At 51.1% G+C, this 26,091-nt stretch overlaps 1 protein-coding gene across 1 annotated transcript in view; it reads left to right on the top strand.

The window, feature by feature from the left end:
• Window positions 1-22,746: 22,746 nt before the first annotated feature.
• Window positions 22,747-26,091, top strand: part of BCL11B (BCL11 transcription factor B) — a 103,324-nt gene continuing 99,979 nt past the window's right edge. Inside the window, 1 exon segment of the mRNA XM_055418510.2 lies at window positions 22,747-23,763. Within this exon segment, the coding sequence (XP_055274485.1) occupies window positions 23,706-23,763 (58 nt within the window). The 5' untranslated portion in view covers window positions 22,747-23,705.

The raw sequence follows: 26,091 nt of genomic DNA on the forward strand, positions 1-26,091 counted from the left end.
TACCCAGGGATTGAAACTTCGTCTCCTGCATTGGCAGGTGGGTTCTTTACTGATCTATCTGGGAAGCCTGATGGAATGTGGAGAGTGCTTTCCATTAACCTTTGCATTCAGATGTTAAACTCGAGGCCACATGAACGCTGCACTCAAGCCCAACTTAACATTCATCCCCCCCACTAATTCACTCAACAAATATACGTTGAACACAACTCTGGGCAAATGATTTATTTAAACGTTTATTGTTAAAATTCTGTGGCAATCCCTGTTTTAGTTTCTGGAGACACAGCAGAGAACAAAATAACCCTAACCCTTCCTGCCCTCATGAGCTTATAATCTGGCAAGTGAAGTCAGGCAACAGACAAAATTAGTAAAACAGACTACACGGATACATGTTGATATCTGCTACAGAAGAAAAGAAAGCGCAGGAAGCAGATGGCAAGTGTCGCGCACGGCTTTCAATTTACCGCACTAATTATTTAACAAAATTTAAGATGCACAGTCCATGCGGTCGCAGAGTCGGACATGACTGTGCAACTGAGTGACGACAAAGCTGTGCAGAAAGGTTGTAGGAGCAGTGCAAGTGATTTCCAGACACTATTCACCCAAACTCCTCAGTGCCAATATTTTGCTGCATGTACGTCTCTCTGTCCCTCTCCTTCTCTCTCCTGAATTATTCAGCAGTACAATGTACATATGATGGTTCTTTATCTCTAAACGTTTCCGAGTCTGTACTTCCTAAAAATAAGAATTTCCCATATATACGTATATATACAGATATATGTCAATATATTTATACATCTGTATCTATCCATCTATGCATATGTATATGTATCCATGGTCCGGTCGTCACGATCAGGAAATGAATATTGGTGCAAAACTATTATCTACAACATCCTTTAGATTTCACCATTTCACAAATTGTCCCTATAATGTCCTTTATTCTAGAAGGAAACCCAAGGTCATCGACTGGACAAATTTACCACGCCTCTTCAGTCAGTCTTCTGTTTTATGGCACTGATACTTTTAAAGAGCACAGGCCACTTATGTTTTAAACTGGGTTTTATTCTGTGCATTTATGCCACTGACAGAGTGGGTTGGTATTATTATTATTACTACCAAATAGTGATTTTCTAACGATGTCTTCTTTCTGCCTTTATTAGTTGACTTCCTACTGTAAGGAAGTCCTTCTTTTTATTTATTTATGAATCATATGGACTCAGAGTCTTACTTTATTTTATAGGTTATAACCATCTGTTGTCATTATTTATTCTGATGCTTGAATTGTCCCAGACTGGCCTAGTGGAAGCCCCTTTGGTCTGGTTCTTGTACTTCTGACATGCCTCCATCATTTTTTTGAACATTTTCTTACTTTTTGCTATAAGTTGCTCATCTGTACTTCCTCTGCACCAGTGGAATCAGCCAGTGCTTCCTATGAGTGGAGAATATTATTTATAAAACAAGATCTCATCTTTGTGTATGCTCATTGCTACTCAGCTCTGTTATCAGCAGAGCTGGGAAACTTTGTACACAGACACACATACATATGTGTCCACATGCCTTTATACTTATTTCTGTATTTAACTATTTATAACTATATTAAAAACCATGAGTTCACATTAACAACTCCAATTTCCAACAGTATCTCATATTCGTGTTCTTTCCCTCTTTCCATATTTGTATTTTTAAAATATTTATATTTTTAATTAATTTCCTTATTTTCCTGCACTGGGTCTTCGTTGCCACATTCAGGATTTTGATCTCTGCTGTGGCATGCAGGGTCTTTAGTTGCAGCATGCAAACTCTTAGCTGTGGCATGTCGGATCTAGTTCTCTGACCTGGGATTAAACCTGAGCAGCCTGCATAGGGAGCCTGGAGTCTTAGGCACTGGACCACCTGGGAAGTTCCCCTCCCTCTCTCCATATTTGTAACTCCCTTCTCAACAGTGGAAAGCCTGGCTCCTGTTATCAATAGTCTACTCACTTATTTGTGCCATCCTAGAATGTGCGGATGGAGAAGGCAATGGCACCCCACTCCAGTACTCTTGCCTGGAAAATCCCATGGACAGAGAAGCCTGATAGGCTGCAGTCCATGGGGTCGCGAAGAGTCGGACACGACTGAGCGACTTCACTTTCACTTTTCACTTTCTTGCATTGGAGAAGGAAATGGCAACCCACTCCAGTGTTCTTGCCTGGAGAATCCCAGGGACGGGGGAGCCTGGTGGGCTGCCGTCTATGGGGTCGCACAGAGTCGGACACGACTGAAGCGACTTAGCAGCAGCAGCACAGCAGAATGTGCAGAGAGTAGTTTCACAATTGCTAACCCACACCGAATTCTAATTAGTAAGCTTCCTTTTTGCAGAAGCGGTTGTTGTTGTTCAGTTGCTAAGCTGTGTCCGACTCTTTGTGACCCCATGGGCAGCAGCTGCAGTCCACGGGGTTGCAACGAGTTGGACACGACTTAGTGGCTGAACGACAACAGCCACCTCTGCAAAAAAGGAAGTTTACTAATTAGAATTCAATATTTGCTTCAAATTCTTTTTTCTATTGTCTGTCAGCATGTAATGCAAATACTGGGTCCAGAAGTTGCTTAGTTCTCTCCCTTCAGCGTAGTTATTTTGTTTTAAATACAGCTCTTGTTCTATTTCTATTCTAAGTCTCTCCCTCCATCCTCATTGATTTTCATCTCTCTTTTGAGAATGTGAAACATTAATATGGTCAGGATTACTATACTGTAGTATTTACTATATAAATACAGTATAGTATAGTATTATTATACTATAGTATTTACTAAAATACTATACTCCGAGAAGGGTTTCCCAGTAGTTCAGATGGTAAAGAATCTGCCTGCAATGTAGGAGACCCGGGTTCCATCCCTGGGTGGGGAATGTCCCCTGGAGAAAGAAATGGCTATCCAGCCCAGTATTCGTGCCTGGAGAATCCCATGGGCAGAGGAGCCTGATGGGCTACAGAACCTGGGTTTGCAAAGAGTCAGACATGACTGAGCGACCAACACACACACATATACTCAGAAATGTTATCCTGCCATCTGCCATCCCCTCCATCCTTCCCACCCCATCCTCACCCAAGCCCTATAGGTAACTGTTATGGACTGAAGTGCAAAACGTACAAGTCCTATGTTAAAGTCCTAACCCTTAGTACCTCAGAATGTGGCTGTATTCAGAGATAGAGCCTTTAAAGATGTAACTTCGCTAAAATGAGGTCATATAGATGGGCACCTAATCCAGTAGGACTAGTGCCCTTCTCAAAGAGATGATTAAAACACAGACATACCTCCAAGGGAAGGTGGCCCCCTACAAGCCAAGGAGAGAGGCTTCAGAAGAATCCAACCCTGCTGACACCTTGATCTTGGACGTCTATCCCCCAGACTGGTGAGGAAATCACTGTCAATAGTTTGAGCCCCTCAGTCTGCAGTTCTTGGTGATGACAGTCCTAGAAAGCTAGTACAGTAATCAGTGTTATTGGTCCCTGGTTTGTCTCTCCTGTTCCTTTTTGTTCAAATGAGCAGATGAATGTATATTTTCTTATTTTTCACTTTCTTTTACACCAAATGTAATATACTATAGATTCTCTTTTACTTTATCACCCTCGACTATATGCTAGAGATCATTTCACATCAGTACATCAATTGCTGAATAAGGAGGCAAGTATACGTTACTGGAATAAATTCCACTTGGTCATGGTGTATTTTCCCTTGAATACATTGTGATATCAAGTTTTCTAATAATTTGTTTAGCATTTTCACCTCTGTGTTCATGAGGGATGAAGGCCTGTCATTTTTTTCTTATAATACCTTTGTCAGGTATAATTATGAGATTATTTATCCTATCGTTTCTTGACCTTTTGTCTAAGATCAAGTGTACCATTATATTTGTCCTTATCAAATGAGTTAAGAAGTGTTCCCTCTTTCTTTGTTTCCTGGAAGAGTTTGTGTGAAATTGGTATCATTTCTTCCTTAAATGTTGGGGAAAATCCACCAGTGAATTCTTCTGGACCTAAAGGTTTGTTTTTGCTTGGGGTGGGGACAGAAAGGGGAAGAGGCAGGAGGGGAGAAAGATTTTAAGACGCCAATTTAATCTTTAATAGACACAACTGCTGAGATTTTCTGCTTCCTTTTATGTCAATTTCAGTTGTGTTTTTAAAGAAATTAGCTCCTTTCAGCTACTTTATCTGTGTTTCAGTGTAAAAATAGGCTGGAGGAGGAGAGGAGCAGGGCTCACTGAGCAGAGACCTGAAGGAAGGAGGCAGTACATCATGCAGATATTGGGGAGGGGGCAAGTATAGCAGAGACAGGAAACAGGAGGTGCAAAGGCCCTGAGGCCTGCAAATTCCCTGTAAATTGAAAACAAAAACGCAGGCCAGTGGAGAGCAAGGGAGATGAAGAGCGATGGAGGTGAGGTCAGAAAGGTAATGGGGTCCAGACCACCTGTGAGCATCCAGGCCATTGCAGGGTCTTTGGCTTTTACTCTGAGTGACTGAGGGCTTTGAATAGAATATAGCTGAGATCTCACTTATGTTTCAAACAGTCAGACTGGCTATTGGGAGCACACTCAAGGGCAGAGAGGGAAAGCTTAGATGGAAGGCTCTTGGTCCAGGGAGGTAACAGAGGAGGTGGTGAGAACTGGTCGTGTCTGGAATGACTTTAAAGGTAGAACCGATAGGATGGACTGATGCAGTGGATGCCAGGTGTGGGAGAAAGAGAGGTCAGGATGGACTCTCTGGACTTCAGCCTGAGCTATCACCATTTGTTTGGTTAGGGGACAGGTTTGGGGAGGACGTTCAGGATGTGGTTTTGGAGAGTTTAAGAGTCAGGTGCCTGTTAGGGACCCCAGGAGGAGATCAAGCAGGTGTTTGGGTAGATGGAGTCAGAGTGCAGGGGATGGTGATATAAATTTGGGAGTCAGTGTCATGTAGCTTTGAAAGGACTTATAAAGTTGATGTCACCAAATGGGTGAGTGTAAATTGAGAAGAGGTCCAAGACATGAACCCTGGGGTTGTTCTATGTCCAGAGGTGGAGAGATGGGGAGGGTCCATAAAAAAGATTGCTGACTAGTGCAATGGGTTTTTAAAAAACTGGGGCCCTGTGGCCTCCTGGAAGCCCACTGAAGAACGGGGAGTGGTTAGCTGAGCTGTAGGCTGCTGAGGGGTCTGGTACCACGTGGACCGAGTGTGACCGTTGGGTTTAGCACCATGGAGGGCAGTGGTGACCTTGTCAAGAGCAGCTGGCTGGAGCTGACTGAGCCAAAGCTGATGGAGTGGCTTCTGGATGGGATGGGAGGCAGCAATTCAAATGAGTAAGAGTAGATCACTTCTTTCAAGAATCTGCATTCCTTGGAGAAATGGGGTGGTCCCCTGGGAGAGGTGTGGGGAAATCACAGCATGTTTTAATTATAACCCCCAATACAGGAGCTGTTTACACCACACCTAGGAGGTGTCATTCACATGAGACTCTGGGGACTCAGAGGTAAGGAGACACCGTCTCTGCCCCCCATGCATTTTAGCAGAAGCGACGGACCTACAGAGATTTACACCCCAAGGTGGGTTGGAGTGTGAGGGAAGAAGCCCCAGGGGCTGGTGGAAGCCCTGCAGAGGGGCCTGACCCAGCTGAGCAGGCACAGAAGTCTTCCTGGAGGAAGTGGCACTGTGCTGAGTCTTGAAAAGGAGGCAAGGAGCCCCCACCTCCAGGAAGCCTTCCCTGATCTGCCTGTTCAGAGGTATCATGCCTTTGCTTTTGCTCAACATCCCGCATCTTCATCTACTTGGAACTTGCTTCGTTCTTCTTGGCACTCGTTATTTATCTGGAGCCCATTTATGTGTACAGGACCTGCCATACCCAGACGCTTAGCACTTCCACCTGTTTTAGCTCAGTGAGTCCTCAGGGGCTCTGAGGTCTGGTTAGGACTCCCACTTTACAGATGAGCACACTGAGATGCTGGAGGTGAAGTACCTTGTCCGAGGTCACCCTGCCAGGCAGCATCAGAGCTCTGATTCTGATATAGCAACCTTTGTACTTCACGTTAGAGGCCTTTATACATAGCAGGGGCTCAGGAAATGTGTTTTTTTTTTTTTTTTGAGATGACACAAAAACGAAGTGAGGCTTTTTTTCAGAGGCCAGAGGAGGAGACTGTCTCCCGTCTGCACAGATACAGCTCGGAGGAGGTTTGCATCCCTGGTAACCCTTCACAGGGCCTGCTGCGGGGAGCTGAGTGGTTTATACCTGGTTGCCTGGGCCAAGAGGTGAGCCTTGGGGAAAACTGAAGCTCATTCCCAGGGAGCCCTGTGTGGCTTCTCCCCATCCCTCCCCTCTCCTCCATCCCCTCCTCTTTCTTAAAAAAAAAAAATGTTCACTTTTATTTGTCTGCACTGGGTCTTTGTTGCGGCAGGCGAGCTCTTTGGTCTCTGCTGTGGTCTGCAAGACCTCTGCTTGAGGCATGCGAACTCTTAGTTGTGGCGGGCAGGGTCTGGTTCCCTGACCAGGGGTTGAACCTGGGTTCCCTGCGTTGGGAGCTTGGAGTCTTAGCCACTGGACCAGCGGAGAAGTTCCCTTCCTTCCTTCTTTCCTCTTTTTTTCCCTTCTTCCTGCCTTTAAATCTCGCTCTCCCTTTCTTCTTTTTCTTTCTTTTCTTTTTATTAAAAATGACCGAGAAGATTTTCTTTCGTGCGCGTCTTTTTCTTAGCTGCGATCACGCGGGGTGCTGGGTGCTGTGTTTGGTGAGGGAGCGGACTGCCTCCTCCGCCAGGTTGGGCAGCCCCGCTCTGAGTCACTCCCGGGCGCCCCGCCCCGCATCCCGCCCCGCCCCCGCTGGTGCTGGAGCCCCGAGTCCTCGCCTCCACCTGCCGCCCCTCCCCTCGCGGCTCCCTTCATTAATCCTGGGGGCCTCCTTGGAAGGAAGGCTGGCCACACACAGGCGAGTGAGCCCTGGTCTCTGACTGCAGTTACTCAGGGTCGAGGGAAGATTCCTGAAGCCTGGGACAGGGTAGGGGTGGCAGCCCCCGAGTAGGGCCAGAGCCCCCCCACCCCACCCCAGGGAGAGGGAAGGGGTGCAGGAAGGAAGGCCGTGCTTGGTTTGCAGGGAGGAGATGGCCCGGCTGGGGATGTGGCTTCAGTGGGCCTCAGTTTCCCCATCTGTCACCAACTGGGGCTCAACCACTCATCCTGGGATTTCTTCAGCTCTGGGGGTGTCCATTCTGACCCGTCAGGATGGCGAGTCTGGGGCAATCTGGGGGTTCTGTTTCTCACTGGGAGGGATGCTGGGCCTCATGACCCGCAAGGACATGGCAGAGTGGTGAGGCTCACCTCTCGTGGCCTGTGTGCCAAGGCAAGACCCCGGCCCCAACCGGGACCTTCACAGGACTCAGTGTGGGGCCCCACCCCCCGCCTCCATGCCCGTGTCCCTCCTGAGTCAATTCTTGATTCTTTGGGACCTGGTGGCCTCCCCGAAGGCAACGCCCTGCTCAGGTGAGGGCTGCCTGTCTGACCTTGAGCAGGGTGCGGGTGGCACCAGGGGTGGGTGCGGGGAGATGAGGAGCAGATGACTTCCCTCAACTTGGAGGGAAGCCCCGTGTTGAGCTGCCCCTTCCTTCCCCTGATGATGGAAGGTTCCCATCACGCCCTTCATTTTCCTGTCACCCATTGTTATCCAAGGTGGCTGAGGTTTGTGAGCTTTCCTAAGCCATTGTAAGGCTTACAGGAGACAAAGTCTTGTGGCTTCTTAAGTGATCACTTCTCATGTGTTGACTGACAGGCAGAAAGGGGCCTTGGGGCCTCTGGGGCTGCGGCCACCACCTGGGAGCCAGGGGCAGGGGGGCACCCTCCAGGGCTCCGGGTCTCCCTCTGGGGCTGAGCCCCTCCCCGGCCTCAGATTCTCTCTGAGGTAGGTGGACCGCATCATCTCCTGGCTCCTCCCAGTTGAAAAGTTCTCTGATCTAAATCCATCCATCAAACACTATTTTGAGGGTTTTGAAGTAAAGCCTGGGTGTTTTACATCAACCTACACACCTACCCTGAATATTCATCGGAAGGACTGATGCTGAAGCTGAAACTCCAATTCTTTGGCCACCTGATGCGAAGAACTGACTCATTGGAAAAGACCCTGGTGCTGGGAAAGATTGAAGGCAGGAGGAGAAGGGGGCGGCAGAGGATGAGGCGGTTAGATAACACCACCAACTCAGTGGACGTGAATCTGAACAAATTCTGGGAGATACAGGAGGACACAGGAGCCTCGCGTTGTGCAGTCCATGGGGTCGCAAAAAGTCTTACCTGACTTACAAACTGAGCAATGACAGCAACAGTTATCTCACACCTTCCAGAGTTTGAAAGTCTCTTTTGAGAAGCGTCTCAGTTCAGTTCAGTTCAGTTCAGTTGCTCAGTCATGACCGACTCTTTGCGACCCCATGAATCACAGCACGCCAGGCCTCCCTGTCCATCACCAACTCCCGGAGTTCATTCAAACTCATGTCCATCGAGTCGGTGATGCCATCCAGCCATCTCATCCTCTGTCGTCCCCTTCTCCTCCCGCCCCCAATCCTTCCCAGCATCAGAGTCTTTTCCAGTGAGTCAGCTTGTCACATGAGGTGGCCAAAGTATTGGAGTTTCAGCTTTAGCATCTAGAGGAACACATTTCTGGACCAGAGGGGCTCTGTCTCGTGAGCCTCTTTTTCTGAGGAGCTGACTAGTCCCCTCTACATCCTGTGGGTTTGTTTGCTCCCAGTGGGAAGTTGCACAGTGATCAAGGTCTCTGTGTTACTCTGAAGGCCCTCAAGTCTTCAATGTGACAGGGGCAAGCTCAGTAAGAGATGGATAAAAAAACAGTGCCATCAGTAAATATCAGAGGATGGGGCAGGGTGGGGGGAAAGCTCAGAATAAGAATCCTAAGTACAGTTATGTAACAAATCAGGCATGCTATAATTTTCATGGAGCCATACTTCTGCTCCCCGAATTGACTGGTGGAGGTATTTCCAGTTCAGGTCCATTTGCCCTTTTATTCAGGCTCCTGCTGTCTCTGGTTATGGTGACCGACAGGCACAGCCCTCCAGCATCCAGATGCTGGTTCACATTTCCCAGCCTCCCTTGAGGTTATGTTGGGTCACATGACTAGCTGTGACCAATGGGCTGTGATGAAAAGTGACATGTGTGCCTTCCGAGTTGTAGAACTTAAGATCCAATGGGACTTTTTAATATCCCTCTTCTCCTGCTATGGCCCCGGAGGCCACCAGGACTGGCTTAGAGAGGCAGGAGGGCCACTAACGTGTGAAGTATAGAACATCAGTGAAGCTGCCTTTCTTGTGTCAAACTCTTACCATTAGAGATTATTTTGTTTCTGCATCACAGCCTGTCTGAGGCTGACTAACGTGAGGATGGTATCCACATCACCAGACTGGGAGTCCTAACTCTGAAGCTCTTGCCTAGGAGCACTGGGCTGGCTGTGGCAACTTGGTTTCCCCTCCTGGAAACTAACCGATATCCAACTGGTGGGTCGGGAAGTCGGAAGGGTAGATGTCAACAGTCCAGCCTATGCTTGGTGCATAATAGGGGCCCAGATTGTGTCTGTTCTCATCTGGAAGCCCATCCCTGTGTTTCCGCTCCTTTGCAGCCTAACAGGAAGACAGTCCTGTTGCATCTACGTCATTCATGCCTGCGTTTGGTCAAAGCTGCCGACGCCTGTGTCTGGGCGTGGACCCAGCACTTCTCAGAAGTGTGAACTCTCCAATCAGCTCCCCTACGGCTGCACACACAGGCTGGGAGGTGGTAGAGCCATCCGGAGTCAGTCCTGCCCAGGCTGAAGCTTTCCTAAGAGGGGTCCATGGGAGTTGGAGGGGGGGAGGTGGGAAGAAAGTAATTTTCTTTCCCATCTGGCTGGGCTGGTTTTGTTGGCTTGGATGATTCACTAGTGTGGGGGGTTGTGGGGGAGGAGAGGGCAGTGGGTCTTCTATTTCATCCCAAATACTTTTCAGTAAAACTCCAGAGACCCAACTATTATCCAAACCCATATCCTTAGCCCTGCGTGGTCGTTGGCCACACTGCAAAGTAGTTAGTTCTCTGTTGACTCTGACTTCTTTTAATTCTTTGTTTATTAAACCCCCAAATGAAAACGAAACCTGACCACATGCCAAGCTAACACCTCAAGCGGCTGAAGGATTTCAGAGGAGTAGGCTCATGTTTTAGAGTCAACTTTGTGGAGATGCTGGGTGTGAGTTTACTTGGGGGGAGGGTGTGATCTGAGGGCTGATGGGAAGGCCCTTCCGCACCCCTAGAATTTCCCCCACTGACTTTCTGCTCTTCCCCAAGTTCTGCCTTTATAATGGGAGTCTGAAGTTTGTGCAAGTGCCAAGCGGGAACAAGAGGCCAGCAGAGGTGCACGCCTGGGGGTCCAGGGTGGAAGGAGGAGCCTGCTACACATCATCTCAGCTTCTGCTCCGTTCCCTGTGCCTCGATCCCGGCTCGGCACACAGCGGGAGCGTGTTCCCGCTTCCGAGGGCCACCGTGACAAAAGTATCACAGACCTGGGGACTGACAACAGCAGACGTTTACTGTCTCACCATTCTGGGGTGGGGGCAGAAGTCTGAAATCAAGGTGTCAGCAAGGCCATACCCCTACCGAAGGTCTAGGGGACGATGTTTCCTTGCAGCTCTAGTTTCAGACGGCTGCTGGACTGATCTTTGTCTCCATGGACATTCTGCCTTCTCTGTGTTTCTCTCTGTGTGTCTTCTCCTTTTCTTGTAAGGACTCAAGTCATATTGGATTAAGGGTTCACCCTAATCCAGCGTAAGGTTGCCTTAAATAATGATATCTATAAAGACTCTTCCCAAATAAGGTTACATAGCCAGGTACAGGTATTACGATTTAAACATATTTGGGGGTAGGGGGCACAATTCAATCCATAACAGGGCACAGCCCATATTTACCAAGTGAATGATCAGACACCAGGGGAGCAGAGAGGGCTCTGGAAAATGAGGGGCAGCTGGCTCTAGACAAGGGGGCTCTGCAACTAAGATGCTCAGATGCGTCCAAACATCGCGTGTGCGTGGATGCCTGAGAGAGGCTGGCCTTCACCCAGTTCCCCACTTTGAGTCCCAGGGTCCTTCCCTTCCGAGAGCCACTTGCTCCCTTTTCTAGGCCTTTCTATTCATTAAGTGACTATAGAGAGACCAGAACCCAGGCCGAGTTTTTATGAGATGGAGAAATAAAAGATACAGTTTCGACTCCCAAGGAGCTCCCAGCCAAGCAGGGAAGATGGCTCGGGTGGTAATTTTGATTCCACAGGCTGTAGATGTAGGTCTCGAATTCGAAGTGGAATCGCGGGAAGATGTGGCAGAGCAGGGTATTTTAAAAACTGTGGTTTAAAAAAATTTTATTTTATCCAAGTTAGGCCCTGCTACACTGATCTGAGGAATACTTGACCTCACAATCTCTGGGGAAAATCTGGGTGGCCTGACTAGGATCTGGATTTTCTCTGCAAATACCACGGCGTGGGTACGGCTGACAGAAGCTCTTCCGCACGACGGCTAGGGGCTGGAAGCAAAAGCATCTCAAACGCTGGTTGTGAAGTTTCCAGGGGAGACTGTCCTCTGCAAGAGGAACAAGAGCCACCCTGTAGCCTTCCCTGTTCCAGAAAGATCCACGGTGAATACATAATTAGGCCCTCTGTAATTACCAGTTTGAATCTTCCTAGGACACTAGGGCTCCCACCCCCTAATTTACCTTATAAATTTATTCTGCTAAAAAAGTCGAAAATGTCAGTCTTCTGTGAAAGCTGCATAAATGAATTATCTCCCCGGATGACAGAAGGTGGGAAGGAGGGGGAAGCTTCGAGAGGACATTCTTTATTGTGCGTGTTTAAGAGTACCCCCCACCCCCCCACTTAGCACCAACCCTGCGCAGAGCCCAGCCAGGCAGCAGACGACAATGGGAAGGGGACAACCCCAGCTTCTGAGCATCCCTGGCAGGTGGGGAGAAGTGCTTTTAACACCTGCCCCTTTGGACTTCAGAGAATCCGGCATGCAGCATCAGTCAACGGAGGCCCCCAGACAGAAGGGAAAGAAGCAGGGAAAGGCAGCTTTTTAAAAAGGGTCCCACCTAACCTCATTCCTCAGTGGCCCCTGACCCCAGGATGGTACCCTGCCAGGACAGTGTTCACTGCATCTCAAAGCCAGGTGCAAGTCCTGCCCCGCCCCCCGCTTCAGAGTCCAGTCACTGCTCCCCTGATTCTTTTACAAAAAACGCAAGGTAGGTCTTCTATGACATTTTGGAAGGTTTGAAATAATAAGTTCTTATAAAAGCGCCGTTAGTCACTCAGTAGTGTCCAAATCTTTGCGACCCCATGGGCTGTAGCCCACCAGGCTCCTCTGTCCATGGAATTCTCCAAGGTAGAATACTGGAGTGGGTTGCCGTTTTCTTCTCCAGGGGATCTTCCCAACCCAAGGATTGAACCCAGGGTCCTACACTGTAGGCAGATTCCTTACCTTCTGAGCCACTAGGAAGCCCTTTTTGAAGCCCTGCTAATCCCATCATCCTAACACAATAGTGGTTGTCATTTCCGTCTCTCTTTCCAGTCTTTTTTTCATAAGTGGTCAGTTTTTCTCCCCTCCTGCTCCCTAACACAAAGTATATGGGAGCCGCAACTTTTAATTTTTAATTTCTTGTGGCTGATTATAAAAACATAAATGTCGACTATGGGGACTTTGAAGATTAACAGAAGGAAATGAACGCTGAGCCTCTGGTCCCCATCTCTGAGGTGATGCCGTGAATTTCTCGGTCGTAGTTTTGTGTGCTTGACTTTTTAGGGCCCCCATGCAGGTGTTCTTAGGTCTTATGTTGAGGTCTTGCTGCCCCGTTCATTCAAACCTACTGTGTGCCCATCACTGTCAGAGGAGAGAAGGGAGACCCTGCTGTCTGCTTTGAGGAGCTCAGAGCCCAGTGATTTGCTACAGCCCACGTGCTGATAAAGACAAGGTCTCCAGCACATAGCAGGTGCTTCACCAACATAAATATGTTCATGAATGAAGTTCACTCCTGAAACAAATACTCCAGTGTATACCATAGGTTGGGTTGGATGTGAATTTCCTCTTGACCTCAGCTTAAGGCTACATGATAATAATATCTATAATTTGCTATATTCTTACTATGGGCCAGGTTCCATGCTCCAGGCTTTCAAACAGATTATGTGATGGAATCCTTGTTGGGAGTCTTGAGGGACTGGGACAGGAGGACCTGGGACGCTGGGAGGTCTCCGAGCAAACAGCAGGGGCAGTGGGGACTCAACCCCTGTGCTTCTCGGAGGTGTGAATCAGGAAGCTTGTGCATCTCGCAAGGTTGCTGGAAGGACAAACCCAAGTCAGGGTAGGGACCAGGCTCTGCACTTTGTAACAATCTGTGCCAGGATTAGTGATCTGTCTGATCTAAACTTTAACCAGCAGACCCCTCTGTCCACCCCCATTCTCTTGTCCTACGCGTCAAGCCCTTTTCCTCTGCTGAGTCCTTTATGACACTCAGCATCTCCAGACCTTCCTTATTGTTGCTCCTTCATCCCATTTCTACACGATTTGGTTTCAGAGCCGTGGTCATGTTTTCTGAATTTCGCTGTTTCCCCAGGGTGTGTGTGGGGTTCCTCTACTATTGGTTCTCTTTGCTTCCTCTTTCTCCCTGGGTCCGGGTCCTGCCTGCATTCACTGTCCTTTACTGACTTAATTCTACACCCAGCGGGACCTCCAGGGGCCGCCTTGCAGGGTGGCTGGGAATCCAATCTGGCCGGAGGCTGGTGGCGTGTTTGTACCAAACACCAACCCGGCAGTGATTCTCTGCCTCTTTGAGACTGGCCTTGGGCTTCCTGGGGATGAAGGTCCTTCTCTTCCCAGGATCAGATAAGATAAACTTCCCGAGTTTCTGACCTAGCAGGCCGTGAGTGTCTGGGAAGAACTCTGTATTCGGTGTTTAGGATCCCTGACCCCTGCCCTGCTTTGCTCCCATGGCACTTGGGAGGCACGGCCATGGGAACCTTCGGTGGGCTGTGACAAGGCCACTGTGGTCCTGTCCTGTGTCTGCTTCACCACACAGCCCTTGGAACAGGGGTGGGGCAAATTCAGGTCTGTCTAGACGAGGAGCCATATGGCTGTCTCGGTGCCACGTACGTGCTTGGCGTGTGGTAAGCCCCCATCCACCCCATCCATGTGTGATGTCGACGCGTGAGTCACAGCGATGCTATGGGCTGACTGCTGGGTGCCAGCGACTGGGCTGGTGCTCACCTCTGCTCAGACAGTCAGCCCTCTGGAGCCCCATAGGACCAGGGAGGTCACTGAGCTGAGAAGGAAGATCCTCTCCCTTCTCTCTGGACCAACCGACCAGCGGGCCCCTGATACACAGCCTGAGACCCCAGGTCTGTACCCCCAGCTGCACGGAGCGGCAGGATCATGCAGGACGGAGGGAGAAACTCGAGTTGGAGGTGGCAGGCAGCTCTCCTGGGCACCAAGAAGTCTGGGCTTCTCTTCTGGCAGGCAGCGTTTAGGGGGTTGGTGACTCATCTAGAACCAGCCTCCATTTTTCATGTGGAGGAAAGCCTTGATGGGCGCTGGAGGCTAATTGCATGGCGCTGGGAGTAATGCAGCTGCTGTAATCCTTGTCACCTCTAACGACACAGTGGGAGCTTCCGGGGGATCACGCCGGGCGTTCGGGGGCTTCTGCATTCTTGGTGAGTGTCACCGTCAGAGGTCGGGCAGGGCACCGGGGACAACCAGGGAAGCGGCGCCTTCTGGCCACGTCTTTAATTAAAGGAGGCCCTCTTGTGACCACTGTTCAGCCTAATAAGTTGTCTCCAGTCGCAGAGAAAGTTGCTATTAAAGACCTTGTGGTAAGCAGCAACTCAGAACAGCCTAGCTCATCTCCGGACGAGACTGTCTTTCCTAACAGTTTCCGGGAATGACATCGCCACCTGGCCTGGATATTCCACCTTCAGGGGTGGGGAGTCTCCCTGTGGCCCTCTCCTGGGAACCTGGGGGCTGGCCTGCGTTCACTCCTTACTTAGGAAGTGTAACCCGTAGAGATCAGAAGGAATCTGGGGATAAGACAATTCAATAAAGCCACAATAAAACATCCAAAGCCTTTCATACTTTTTCACTTTCTTTAACTCAATTTATTTTTCATTTTGTGGACAGAGATTTAGTCTGGGTATTAGTTTATGATTCTTTTTTTTTGCTGAAAGAATTACTCAACACACACACATATAAAAAGGAAATATTATTTTTATCATTTATTTTGTGCCATGTATACCATAGGAGAAAAAAGCGGAGCGAAATCACTTCAGTACCGCTGTGTTTTTCATTACAAAGTTATTACATATAGAAATTACTCCAAATTATCTGAAATGAATGGAAATTATGAGGTTTAAATTCCCCAGGTTACTGCAGGCACAGCTCTGGAAATTTATTTTGTCATCTTGCTGAACATAATTGCTACAACAAAATTTCTTCCATTTTACAACTGCAGCATAACTTATTTATACCGGTGTAGCTGTAATTTTACATCAATAAGTTGCATGGGAAGGAATACACAGGTGGTAATTGAAAACAATAATTTGTGCTGAAGTCCAGGTGGAACGGTTGGCTGAGGAAAAGACTTCAGTTACTGTCGGCAATGGTGCGTGTCACTGTGGCCTCTTCCCACCCTGGTGGCGGACACCCGTCAAACCGTCCAAACACTCTCCGGCTTGTCCCCTGTGGCCGTGGCGGTGAGAGCCGGGGCTGATCTGATGTTGCACCATGGCGTGTGCATCCTAGTCCCCAAACTGAGGCCACGGGACCCTGGGGGACGTCAGGGAGGCCCGGGCCCCCCTACATAGCTCCTGCCTTTGTCTCCTCCTGCTATCCGACTTGCTTCTGGGTTAGGGGCCTTCAGGTGTGTGCTGGCTATGTTGCTTCAGCCGTGTCCGACTCGTTTTGACCCTATGGACCATAGCCCACCAGCTTCCTCTGTCCATGGGATTCTCCAGGCAAGAATACTGGAGTGGGCTGCCATTTCCTCCTCCGGGGGATCTTCCCCACCCAGGGATCGAACCCACATCTCTTCTATCTCCTGCATTAGCAGGCAGATTCTTTACCACTAGTGCCACTGGAGCTAATTAAGGTGTTTGATAGATATCAGTTGGAGTATGAGTTCTTGCCAGAAACAACGACAATTCGATTCCCCAAACACGACGCAGAGCGTTAAATCCACTAATGCTTTCTACATTACTGTGTTCCTACCCGACTGGAATGTGTGGTCTGGGTACAATATCGAAACGGTCCCCAAACAGGCGTCCTCACTCCTCAGTTCTCTAATTGTTCCTGTTAAGCAGATACAAATAATGAAACTGCAGATGCCTGTGCTAAATCCTAGCAGCTGATGAATCTATGCGTTGGAATCCGGAGGTCCAAATTCAGATGTGGCAAAAAATCGACCATAAATCTGCCATGTGTAGATGGTAGACCATCGGGGACAGGTCAGAGATCGGTGACTTTTCTCCTGTGCAGGGTTCCATTTCAGGACACGTGGGAGGGAGAGAGAGAGCGAAAGATGGGCAGAGGGAGAAGCAGAGTGGCTTTGTCGCAAGTTCAAATGGGAAACATTACTGCCACATCCATATTTTAGAAGCCATTCTTGTTTCAATGATTCCAAAGGCTTAGAATCACACCGAAATCATTTTTTTTTTAAAGGACCCAGTTTAAACTAATAGCAGAATGCACAGCAATCCAGCATCTAATTTTTCCCTGGGCAGCATTAATTACCTTTTGTTGTTGCGAATTGTCTGCCTTGTAAATAGAGCTTTGTAAATTGTGTGTCTTCAAGCAGAGGCAGTGTTTCAGAATGCACACAATGGAAGAACTTTGACAACTTCTACCTTCTGTAGACACATTATTCCATCTCCACTAATGTGCCTGCAGTTCAAACTTTGAGTTGCAGAGGCTTGTTTATTTGCCAGCTTGCAACCTCCTCTAGTGAGAGGAGGGGATGGCCCTTAAATGTTTTCTAGGATACAAGCTACCTTTGTTGAATTCACTCGAAAGCGTACATAGTTGTTTCTAAAACTATGACACCGCAGATGAGGTCTCCCAGACCCCCCTGTCTTTTCCAGCTCTGGAAGGCAGAGCCAAAGCGAGGTGTTGGCCGGTTTTTAGTTTTATTTTTTGGGTAAGCGCCCCCTTACAGCATCCTCATTAGTGGTGCCTTTGCCTGACTCATGCCTCTCTCTCCTCTGCTCCTGCCTAAGCGAGTGCTTCCCCCTCACTTCCCTTTTTCACCACTTCCTTTGTAGAGCATCACAGAGCGCAGACAGGAGTGTTCAGAGCCTGCGTTCAGATTGGGGGGTGGGGGGGCGAGCTCACAACTGACTCAGACGCGTCTACGACTCCAGCTTAGCATTTACTGAAACTTCCTCTTTCTCACACTGCTTAAGGATACAAACTAATTAATCCTCACGGCCTCATAAAACCCTTGTTAAGAAGGTGATCATTATTGCCTCCTTCACCGGCCACCCCCCCCCTCCATTTCCTATCTGCAGACTCCTCACTGTAGCTCCAGTTCCTACGACAGCCTCTGACAGCCAGAGCTGGGTCTGAAAATGCTCTTCTGAATCCCAGTTCTTTCCCGAAATGAACCATTTTAACTCTCTTTCTCTTCCTTGTCTGTGCTCTAAAGAGGGTAGATTGACGGTCACTAAACCACTGACTTCAAGCTGCTGTGTGTGTGTGTGTGTGTGTTTTGCATTTTCAGATATGCAATTTGGAGAGTTGATGACAAGACAGAAAGCAGTGGTGAGACCCTTTCTGTACAACACACACACACACCCCACAGCAGCGCTGATCTCTGTGGACGTGGTGGGTGGGATCTGGTGAAGTCTGGCCATCCTTGTGAACAGTATTCCCACCAAACGACCAACTGGGTGATGCCAATCCCGACCAAATTTGAATTGATGACTCAACTAAAGAATTAAAATTAGCAAGGCAAGAAAATTCCAAATGAGGTGAGAAAGCTGTAGAAATAGTTCCAGATCCCCTAGTACTGAGCCATTCAATATCATTTCTGATGACAGGGACAGAGCTAGGAACATTCGATGTGGGTGTAAGTCTTTTTCATATACGGAGAGCTGGGTAAGTATTTTTTTTAAGGAAAATAATACATGAATCAGGAACAGCAACTTTGGTTTAACCCCTCATAGGCTGCAGCTATGAAAACAGCAGGCAGGGAAGCCTCACAGATTTCCAAGAGCTTCCATCCTTCCGGGAGTCAGAAATCTACCACTGTATCAAGCCCAGGTATTACTGCAGAAATGGAGAAGGTGTGAATGATGTCATGCTTTAAGAAAAGCAATGCTGCTACATTCAGTGCATGGAAAGAATCAACCCCACACTTGTTGGAAGGCAAGTTTTGTGGTTCAGCCTCTGCTATAAGGTGACAGTGCGAAAAACAAAACAAAAACAAAACTCCAAATCTAGCAAAGCTTTCACTGAGAGCTATTGGGTTCTAGAAATTTGCTATAATATTCAGAAATGGCCTAAAGTAATTCTAGAAGATATGCCAGGAAGCTTAAGATGCCTTTTTTTGTCTTTTGGAATTGAAAGCTCCTAGAGATTCGGGAACAATGAGGGAGGAGATAAGGACCATCTTGGGGGCTTATTAATATGTATGTAAATACGATTTGCTTAGGACTTTCACTGAGGTTTCCTAAAAAGTTGAAGACACATCAATCCACCCATCAGATGGATGCGTTTCATTTATCGTCACTGTCACAGCCAATAGCATTTACAGACGCTGAGAAATAGAAATCGCCAGACACAGTTTGCTTCTGAGTTTGCCCACCTGTGAATACGAAAAGATTTGCCTTCTCTTCGCCTGGATTTTTTGTTTTTTAAGCACCAGAAATAAAGCCCAAGATAATTTGATAAGACAGGTTGTTGAGTTTTTATGTTGCCGAAAAGTTATCTGACTACATTTTAGAGGGTGGAGCCTTGTGTAAAAAAACAAATGAAACATCCATTTTCTTTCTGCAGAAATTTTGAGAATTCCCATTTTTACTGACACTACACATCTTGATTGGTTCCAGTTTTTTGGTAAAGACGTAATACAAAATATAACAGCTCAGAAGGCAAAGATAACATTGCAGAATCTCAAATAGCGCTAAGAGTTAAGTACTGAGAATTGTTCAAAGAATTTTAAAAAAGCCTGGCTTGGGGGTGTGTGTGTCATGTGACTATTTAATCTGCCCCCACTGCATGGCCTGGGCCCTGCAGCCATCCTGGGAACCAGAGTCCCACACAAGGTTAATAAAAATGCACTTTGATTTGACGAAACGATTTATGATTCTCGAACTATTCCTCAATAAAGAAATTTAAAGAGACTGAAAAATATGAAGGATTATCTGCTGGAATGCACTGTGACGCTAGAAATATTTGTGAGTTCAAAAAGCTTTCTGACACCTCCTTCTTCTTTTTAAAAGATAGTGCAGACAATGTGGCATTTCTTTCCATCTGATCCCTACCCGCACAAAGACCCAGCGCTGGGCCTAGCACACAGTAGGTCTGCAGCAGGGTTTGGAGAACACAGTTGGAAGTACCGTGGTATTTAGCGCCATATTTGTACTTGCACTTTCCCCTTTTATATTTTCATATGTTAAGCACCTGCACCCCCCTCCCCTCCATTTTAGGGAAGGGAGTGACTTTTATTCTAAACAAAGCCTCGGCAGATCAGGGTATGGTGTGTGTCTGCGTGTGTGTGTGCGCGCACGCGTGTGCAGTAACCTCAGAAGGGTCTTGGATCGCCGACCTGCCAGGGGTCCTGGGGAGGGTAACAGGGCCGGGGCTGGGGCCCGAGCTCCGCCACCCGCCTCCCGCTCCGCCTGCCTGTTGTCTGGGTATCAAGCGAGTGGGGGAACATTAGCGCGGGCCAGCTGCCCAAGCCGGGCGGGGTCGAGGGAGAGGTCAAGGTCGGCGGAGAGGCGGCTATTGATCCGGCTTGGAACGCGAGACAGGGAGACCAGCAAGACTAAAGGGGGAGCTGTGAGACCAGACATTAACAGCTTTCAGCGCTAATGATGCCCGTGCCAGACGGGCAGAGGGAAAAAAAGGAGACTGGAGCGGCAGCTGGGATCGCTCGCTGCCTGCGCCCGGCCGCCTCTCCCGAGAGGAGGAGGAGGAGGAAGGCGAAGGGGCCAGCGCAGGGCCGGGCAGGGGCAGGGCAGCCTCTCCCCGGCCGCCGCGAGGTGGAGCGCGCCGGCGGGCGGCGGCGTGTCCAGCCCTGCGCCGGCCCGCCCGCGCGTCCTGCTTCCCGCCGTCGGGGCAGCGCGGGGCCAATGAGGAAGTGCTCCCCGGGTCAGTCGCGGCCCGCGCCGCCCCTCGCCCGCTACTTCCTGCTGGGGGTGGGGCGGGGTGCCCCCTCCCCAGACGCCGCCGCCGAGCGCGCGCGACTTGGCAGCTGCCTCTGCGCCCCTCTCCCCGCAGCCCCCGACCCCGGGCGCCGCGCGCCGTCCACAGAGGGGGCCCCTTTTCTTGGAGGGGGGCTACCCAGTCCCACCCCCACTGCCCGCAGACCTGAGTCCCCATCCTTGCAATCGACCCCGGGAGGGCGAGGGTCGGCGTGCTGGGATTTCGGGCGCCTGGGCGCAGGCGGCGCGGAACCGCCGGCGATTTGAGTCCGAACCTGCCTCCGTGCGCTGTGTGACCTTGGGCCACACGCTCACCCCCTCTGGACTTCACACCGCCAGTTCTCAGGCGAAAAAATAAGCTCTCCCAAGTTTAAGAATGTGGGCGAGTTGGGATGGCCCGTGTATGGTGTTCTTGAGAAGTTTATTAAAGGTGCGTGTCGGCATTTTTTTTTTTTTTTCTTTCTTTCTTACTTAGGCCACTTTCCTGGAAAGATTTTCGTGGCGGTGCTGGATGGGAGGAGAGGGAGGTGCTTCCAGACTTTGGACCACGTGGAGCGGGGGTGTTGGTGGTGGGTGGTGGGCGTGCAGTCCCGGGTGGGGAGGTCATGCTGACTGGCTCTTCGCCCGCCCCCCTTCGCCCTCCTCCGCCCAGTCTCTACCAGCTCGTTCCTCAACCATGCCGCCCGGTCCGCAAAACTGCCTGCTAGAACGTATTTTTTAGTGGGGGGTGGCTTGGGCAGGGAGCTCTTTCTGTCCTCGCTAATGGGCGCTACGCTCCGGTAAGTTGTTGGTGCCGTCGCCCCACCCAAGACCTTGGGGGCGAACAACGCCCCCCCCCCCGCCCCCGCCCGTACCCCTCCAAGGAAAAGGCCCGGAGGGAGGCGGCGCGCCCGGAGGCGTCACGGCCCAGCCTTGCGCTCCCAGGAGGCCGCCAGAGCCCTGCCTGGGGGCGGGGTGTGGTGGGTGCAGCTGGGCTCGCCCGCGAAGCCCAGCCCCGAGCCAGGCCCCGACCCGCCCTGGCCGCCTCCCGGCCCAGACCCGAGAAACCCTGTGAAGGGTGAGGGGGCCGGCCGCGTGGCGTGTCCAGCCGGGAGGTCAAGTCGCGAAACGGATGAAGTTGGCCGCGGCCGAAGCAGGGACGGGGAGGTTGGTGGGGGGTTGTGGATGCCCACGCGGACCGCGTCCTGGCCTTGTCCCCGGGCCACGGACAGGCCCCCACACCTCCTCTCAGCCTCGCCGGCTGGAGATCAAACGACTGACAAGGCAGCTGTGTCCTTCCTTTCCAGACTGACGGGCGATTTCAAGTCCTGCCCTGGGCGGAGGAGCCCTGGGGGTGGGGGGCGTTACTTCCAGGCTGCAGTAATTGTCAAGGGGTGGGAGGGGACTGGGGGACCCCAGGGGGTCACCCACGCGAGTGTGTCCAAAGATCCGGCCACACCTACTTCTGGGTCGGCAAGTATGAGACGCTCTCCCACGTGGAGCACCCCTGCCCCTCACCCCATGCTTCCGAGAAACCTTGGAGTTAGGGGTGGGCTCCGTGTTTGACCCCGAGGCTGAATGGGATGAGGTGCAGGGAACGCAAAGATTTCGGGTGGACATGCCTTCCGGAATGGGACTCAAACAAGGTCTCACGTTTCCTCGCCCCGCCATGTACCCCGAATTCTCTCCTCTTAGTATCTTTTATCTTGTCCCCTTGGCTCTCCCACAGTTTGAAATATCAGGATTTATATGCAGACACTTTTTGGAAGTTTAACCCCGACCCCTCAATAAGATCAAAGTGTAAACAACCAAGCTACTTTCCTAGGGAGACGGAGCAATTGACCATGTGGCCCTAGTCCCCGTGTCGACCCCAACACTCTTTCATAGCCATCTCCCCCACCCCCCCAAGAGATTTCGAATCAGTGGGTGGGGACTTGCGTTGCTTCAACTTACTTCCACGCACACCGCACTCCGCCCCCCTTCTCTGGGGGTCCAGCTCCCTAGAGGGGAGGAGGGATGGAGAGGATTTTCTTTTATTTAAAAATATCTTGCCCACGGCCCTCCCTCCCTCCCCCCATTTTGCGCTGCCAGTGCACCGGGAGGAGAGGAGCGCACACAAAAAAACGCTGCACGTGTGGCCGGCCTGAACTGCGGGTGTGCGCACGGGCGAGTGTGTGTGTGTGTGTGTGCGCGCGCGCGCGCGCGAGTGTGTCTCTGTGTGTGTGCTTTCTTGTTCTCTTACAGGGTACAATGTTAAAAAGCCACCGCTAGTCGCCCCCAGTGCTCCGACTCTCTGGGTCTTTTTGTCTCTAGTGCAGATTAAACGTCACGTCCGCACTTGAACTTGAATTTTATCCCATTGTACAGAGGCAGCCCCAGCCATAGAGAGACCGAGAGCTCCCAGAGAACCCGGACTCCGCCATCTTCACGTTGCAATCTATAGCTCCCAGTCCGCGCCCGCACCGACCCAGGCGCACTGGGCGAGCCGCCCCGCAGCCCAGCTCCCCCCGGGCCAGCGGCTCCAGGGGAGCGCTGGGGAGCGCTCGCGGGGACCCGACAGCCTCTCCGGCCGGCGCCAGCCTGCCAGGTGAACTGGGAAGGAGCCGCTCCTGGAGTCCCCCCAGAGCCTCGGAAGGGTCAGTCTCCGAGAAAAAAACAGGCAGCCCGCAGAAAACCCAGAAACCACCGAACTGGGGCAGTTTTTACATTGCTTTGGGTTTTTTGAGGGGGCGGGGTGAGGGGGTACGAGACAAGTCCTCAAGTTTTCTTGGCTTTTTTTCTTTTCTTTTTCTTCTTTTATTTTTTATTTGTTTGCATTTCCCCCCTCCCCCCCCCTTCCTGGTAGAAGTGCGCTTTCCACCTACCAGACCCTGAAAGTGTCAGGAGCCGGTGCAAAATCCGGTTTAAGTTCAAGGAGACATTTGGAAGTCCAGGAGGCCAAGCAGTTTGAAGAAGTGTATGCATTTTTTTTTTCCTTGAAAAGAATATATTTTTGAAGAAGCCAGCCAGTCCGCGGCAAGCAGCAGCAGATTTTTTTTTTTTGCCTTTCTTCTATTTTAGATCGAGAGGTTTTGCTTTTTCTTTTTCCTTCTCTTTTTCTTTTTGCAAACAAAAGAAAAAACAGCATAGAAGAAAGCGCAAAATAAAGAAGAAGAAGAGGAGGAAGAGAGGGCAAGAGAGGAAGGAAAAAAAAAACAAAACCAAAACACCAGCCCGGGCAGAGGAGGAGGCGCGGCGGCGGCAGCGGCGGCGGCTCGGACCCCCCTCCCCCGGCTCCCCGCATCGGTCCAGCTCTCCGGGCGATGTCAGAATAGATGCCGGGGCAATGTCCCGCCGCAAACAGGGCAACCCGCAGCACTTGTCCCAGAGGGAGATCATCACCCGTAAGTGTCTGCGGCGTGCGCGCGAGGGGCCGGAGCGTGGGGCTCCGGGCGCCCAGGGCTGGGGACACCGAGCCGGGCGCAGCCGGGCCGGGTGCCCGGGCGGCCCGCGGGCTCGCACAAGGGCAGCGGCGTCGGCCCAGAGCCTGGTTGTAGGGGGGCGGGAGGGCCTTAGGAAAGTTTCTTTGCAGCCCGGGGAGTCCGGGCGCTGCGCAGTCCGATGCGCCCGGGGCTCGGGGGCCTGCGGAGCGGGCTCCGGGGCCGGGGAGGGGGCGCGCAGGCTGGAGGAGGTGTGTGTGAGCGCGCGGAGCCCGGCTGGACGCTCGCCCCTCAGAGCGGCGTGTGTGGCGGCGGCGGCGCTGGTGGCGGGGTTTGGAGAGGAGGGGGGAGGGGGTTGGGGGAGCGGAGGGGGAGGGGGAGCCGGGAAGTGGGGAAAAGTTGGCGAGCGCGTGGGTCCGCGCTGACGGCGCGGGCGGAGGGGAGCGGGGTGCGCTCGGGCCTGGGGGAGACGCGGGGCGAGGGGGCGGCCGCCGGCTCCGAGTCCCCCCAGTCGCGGCACCCGGCCGGGCAGGACGCCGGCCACGCCGGTCCTCGGATTCCGCTGCCGCCTTTCTCTCCCCTCCTCGTGCTATTTGCAAAAGAATCCAGCTGCGCGGCTGTTTGCTGGGCTCCTGCACCCCCACCTCCATTTCCCCACCTCCGTCTGTCTCCTGGGATGTTCTTGTCTTCTCCCCCCCACCACTCCAAAAAAAAAAAAGTGGTGGGGGACACGGGGGCTGGTGAAAAATCCCCGCCACGGGTGGGGGGGTGGGGGGAAAGGGTTGTCAGCTTGGAGTGGGAAGAGAGGGACGTGCTTGTAAAATAGTTGAAAAAAAATAAAAGAAAAGAGGAAAAAAGGGGAAACAGACCTAGCCAGCTCTTACCCATCTGCCTATCTCAGATCTTTCATCTTCCCCTATCTAAATAAACAAGGCAGGTCGCAGTGGAAATCCACCGGCTGAAATCGTGTGGATTTCAAGCAAGTGGCTGGGAAGGCAAAGTCAGGCAATGGGGCAGAGACGCAGCCGCTTCCAGCGTCCCGGTCGGGTTTATTTAGCGAAGGGAAGAAGCCTGCGGGAGCGGGCCAGGTACGGGTTTGGCAGGGGAGCTCGCCCGGGTGCCTGCACACTTGCACCGGGAAGGTCGGCTCGCCGCGCCTCCCGGCCCGCCGCAGCCCGCGGGGCCGCTGCTCCGCCGCGCGCAAACCTTTCCCCGCGGTCCTTTCTCTCGCGGTGCCGGAGTCGCCGTTGCTTTTTTTTTTTTTTAATTTTTCTTTTAAATTGCAATAGAAATAAAACATCCTCTGGGTGCCATCGAAACCGCGGGCAGGTTGTGTTCCTTGCCATCCTCCGATCACCTTGTTAGGCTGGGGCCCGGCTGCCGGCGTGGAGCTGGAGAGGGCTGTGCGCCCATCTGCCGCCGAGGACTGGCTGCGGGGCGGCCGAGAGCCGAATATTTATGTTATATTTTAAAAAATTTAAATAAATAAATAAATATATAAAGGGGTTCTCCCCTCCCCTGAAAACCCAGCATAGGAGCCATCTGCTCGGAGCCTTCGCTGCTGCCATCTCTCCTTTGTTACAGCAGATACATTAGTAAGAATTTGTGGATTTATGATTATTTTTTGGGGAGGGGAATAGATATGAAAGTGGGCTTGCCTTGGGAGAGGGACGCCTTTCTGGAGGGAGGGAAGAGGGCTTCTCTTATATTTTTCACCATTGTATAACATCAAAGAAGACTTGCCGGTTGCATTTAAAACAAAATGTTTTGCAACCAGATTTGAGCCTGGTTTGATCAAGGTCCTTTTCGCCCGTTGACATTTAGTCCTTTATCGAGCCTTTAGCAATCTCTTATTCTACACCCCCACTCCCCCCTTTAGATGGTGGAGCGGCTGTTAGAATGTCTGTAGTTGCAGACACCTAATTTCTCCAGGAGGCAATTTGCCCCACAGAGCCTCTGTATAATTGCAAGGGTTGTTTTTGAGGAGGGGGAAGTTGGAGGGGGGTGCTCCGGGAAGGGGAACTTATGGAGGGGGGTGCATTGCCAAGCTGGCAGCAGCGAAGGAGCCAGGAGTGTTTGCACTTGTGTGTAAAAGGGGAAAGAAGCAGGTAGGTTCGCTTTGCTTTTGCTCTCTCCCCTTCTGGCATTCCTGGGACCTCGGGAACAAGCCCTGGCCGGGAGCACTGGTAGTGGCTGGGCGGCGTGGGGGACCAGGGGTGCCTGGTGTGACATCCTTCCCTCCTTCGTTGGTTCCATGGCTGTCTCAGCCTTGCTCAGAGCAGGGCTGGGGAA

Source organism: Moschus berezovskii, chromosome 21, assembly GCF_049115385.1.
Source record: "Moschus berezovskii isolate FMDL1 chromosome 21, NW_MosBer_1.0, whole genome shotgun sequence".
Lineage (NCBI taxonomy): Eukaryota > Metazoa > Chordata > Mammalia > Artiodactyla > Moschidae > Moschus > Moschus berezovskii.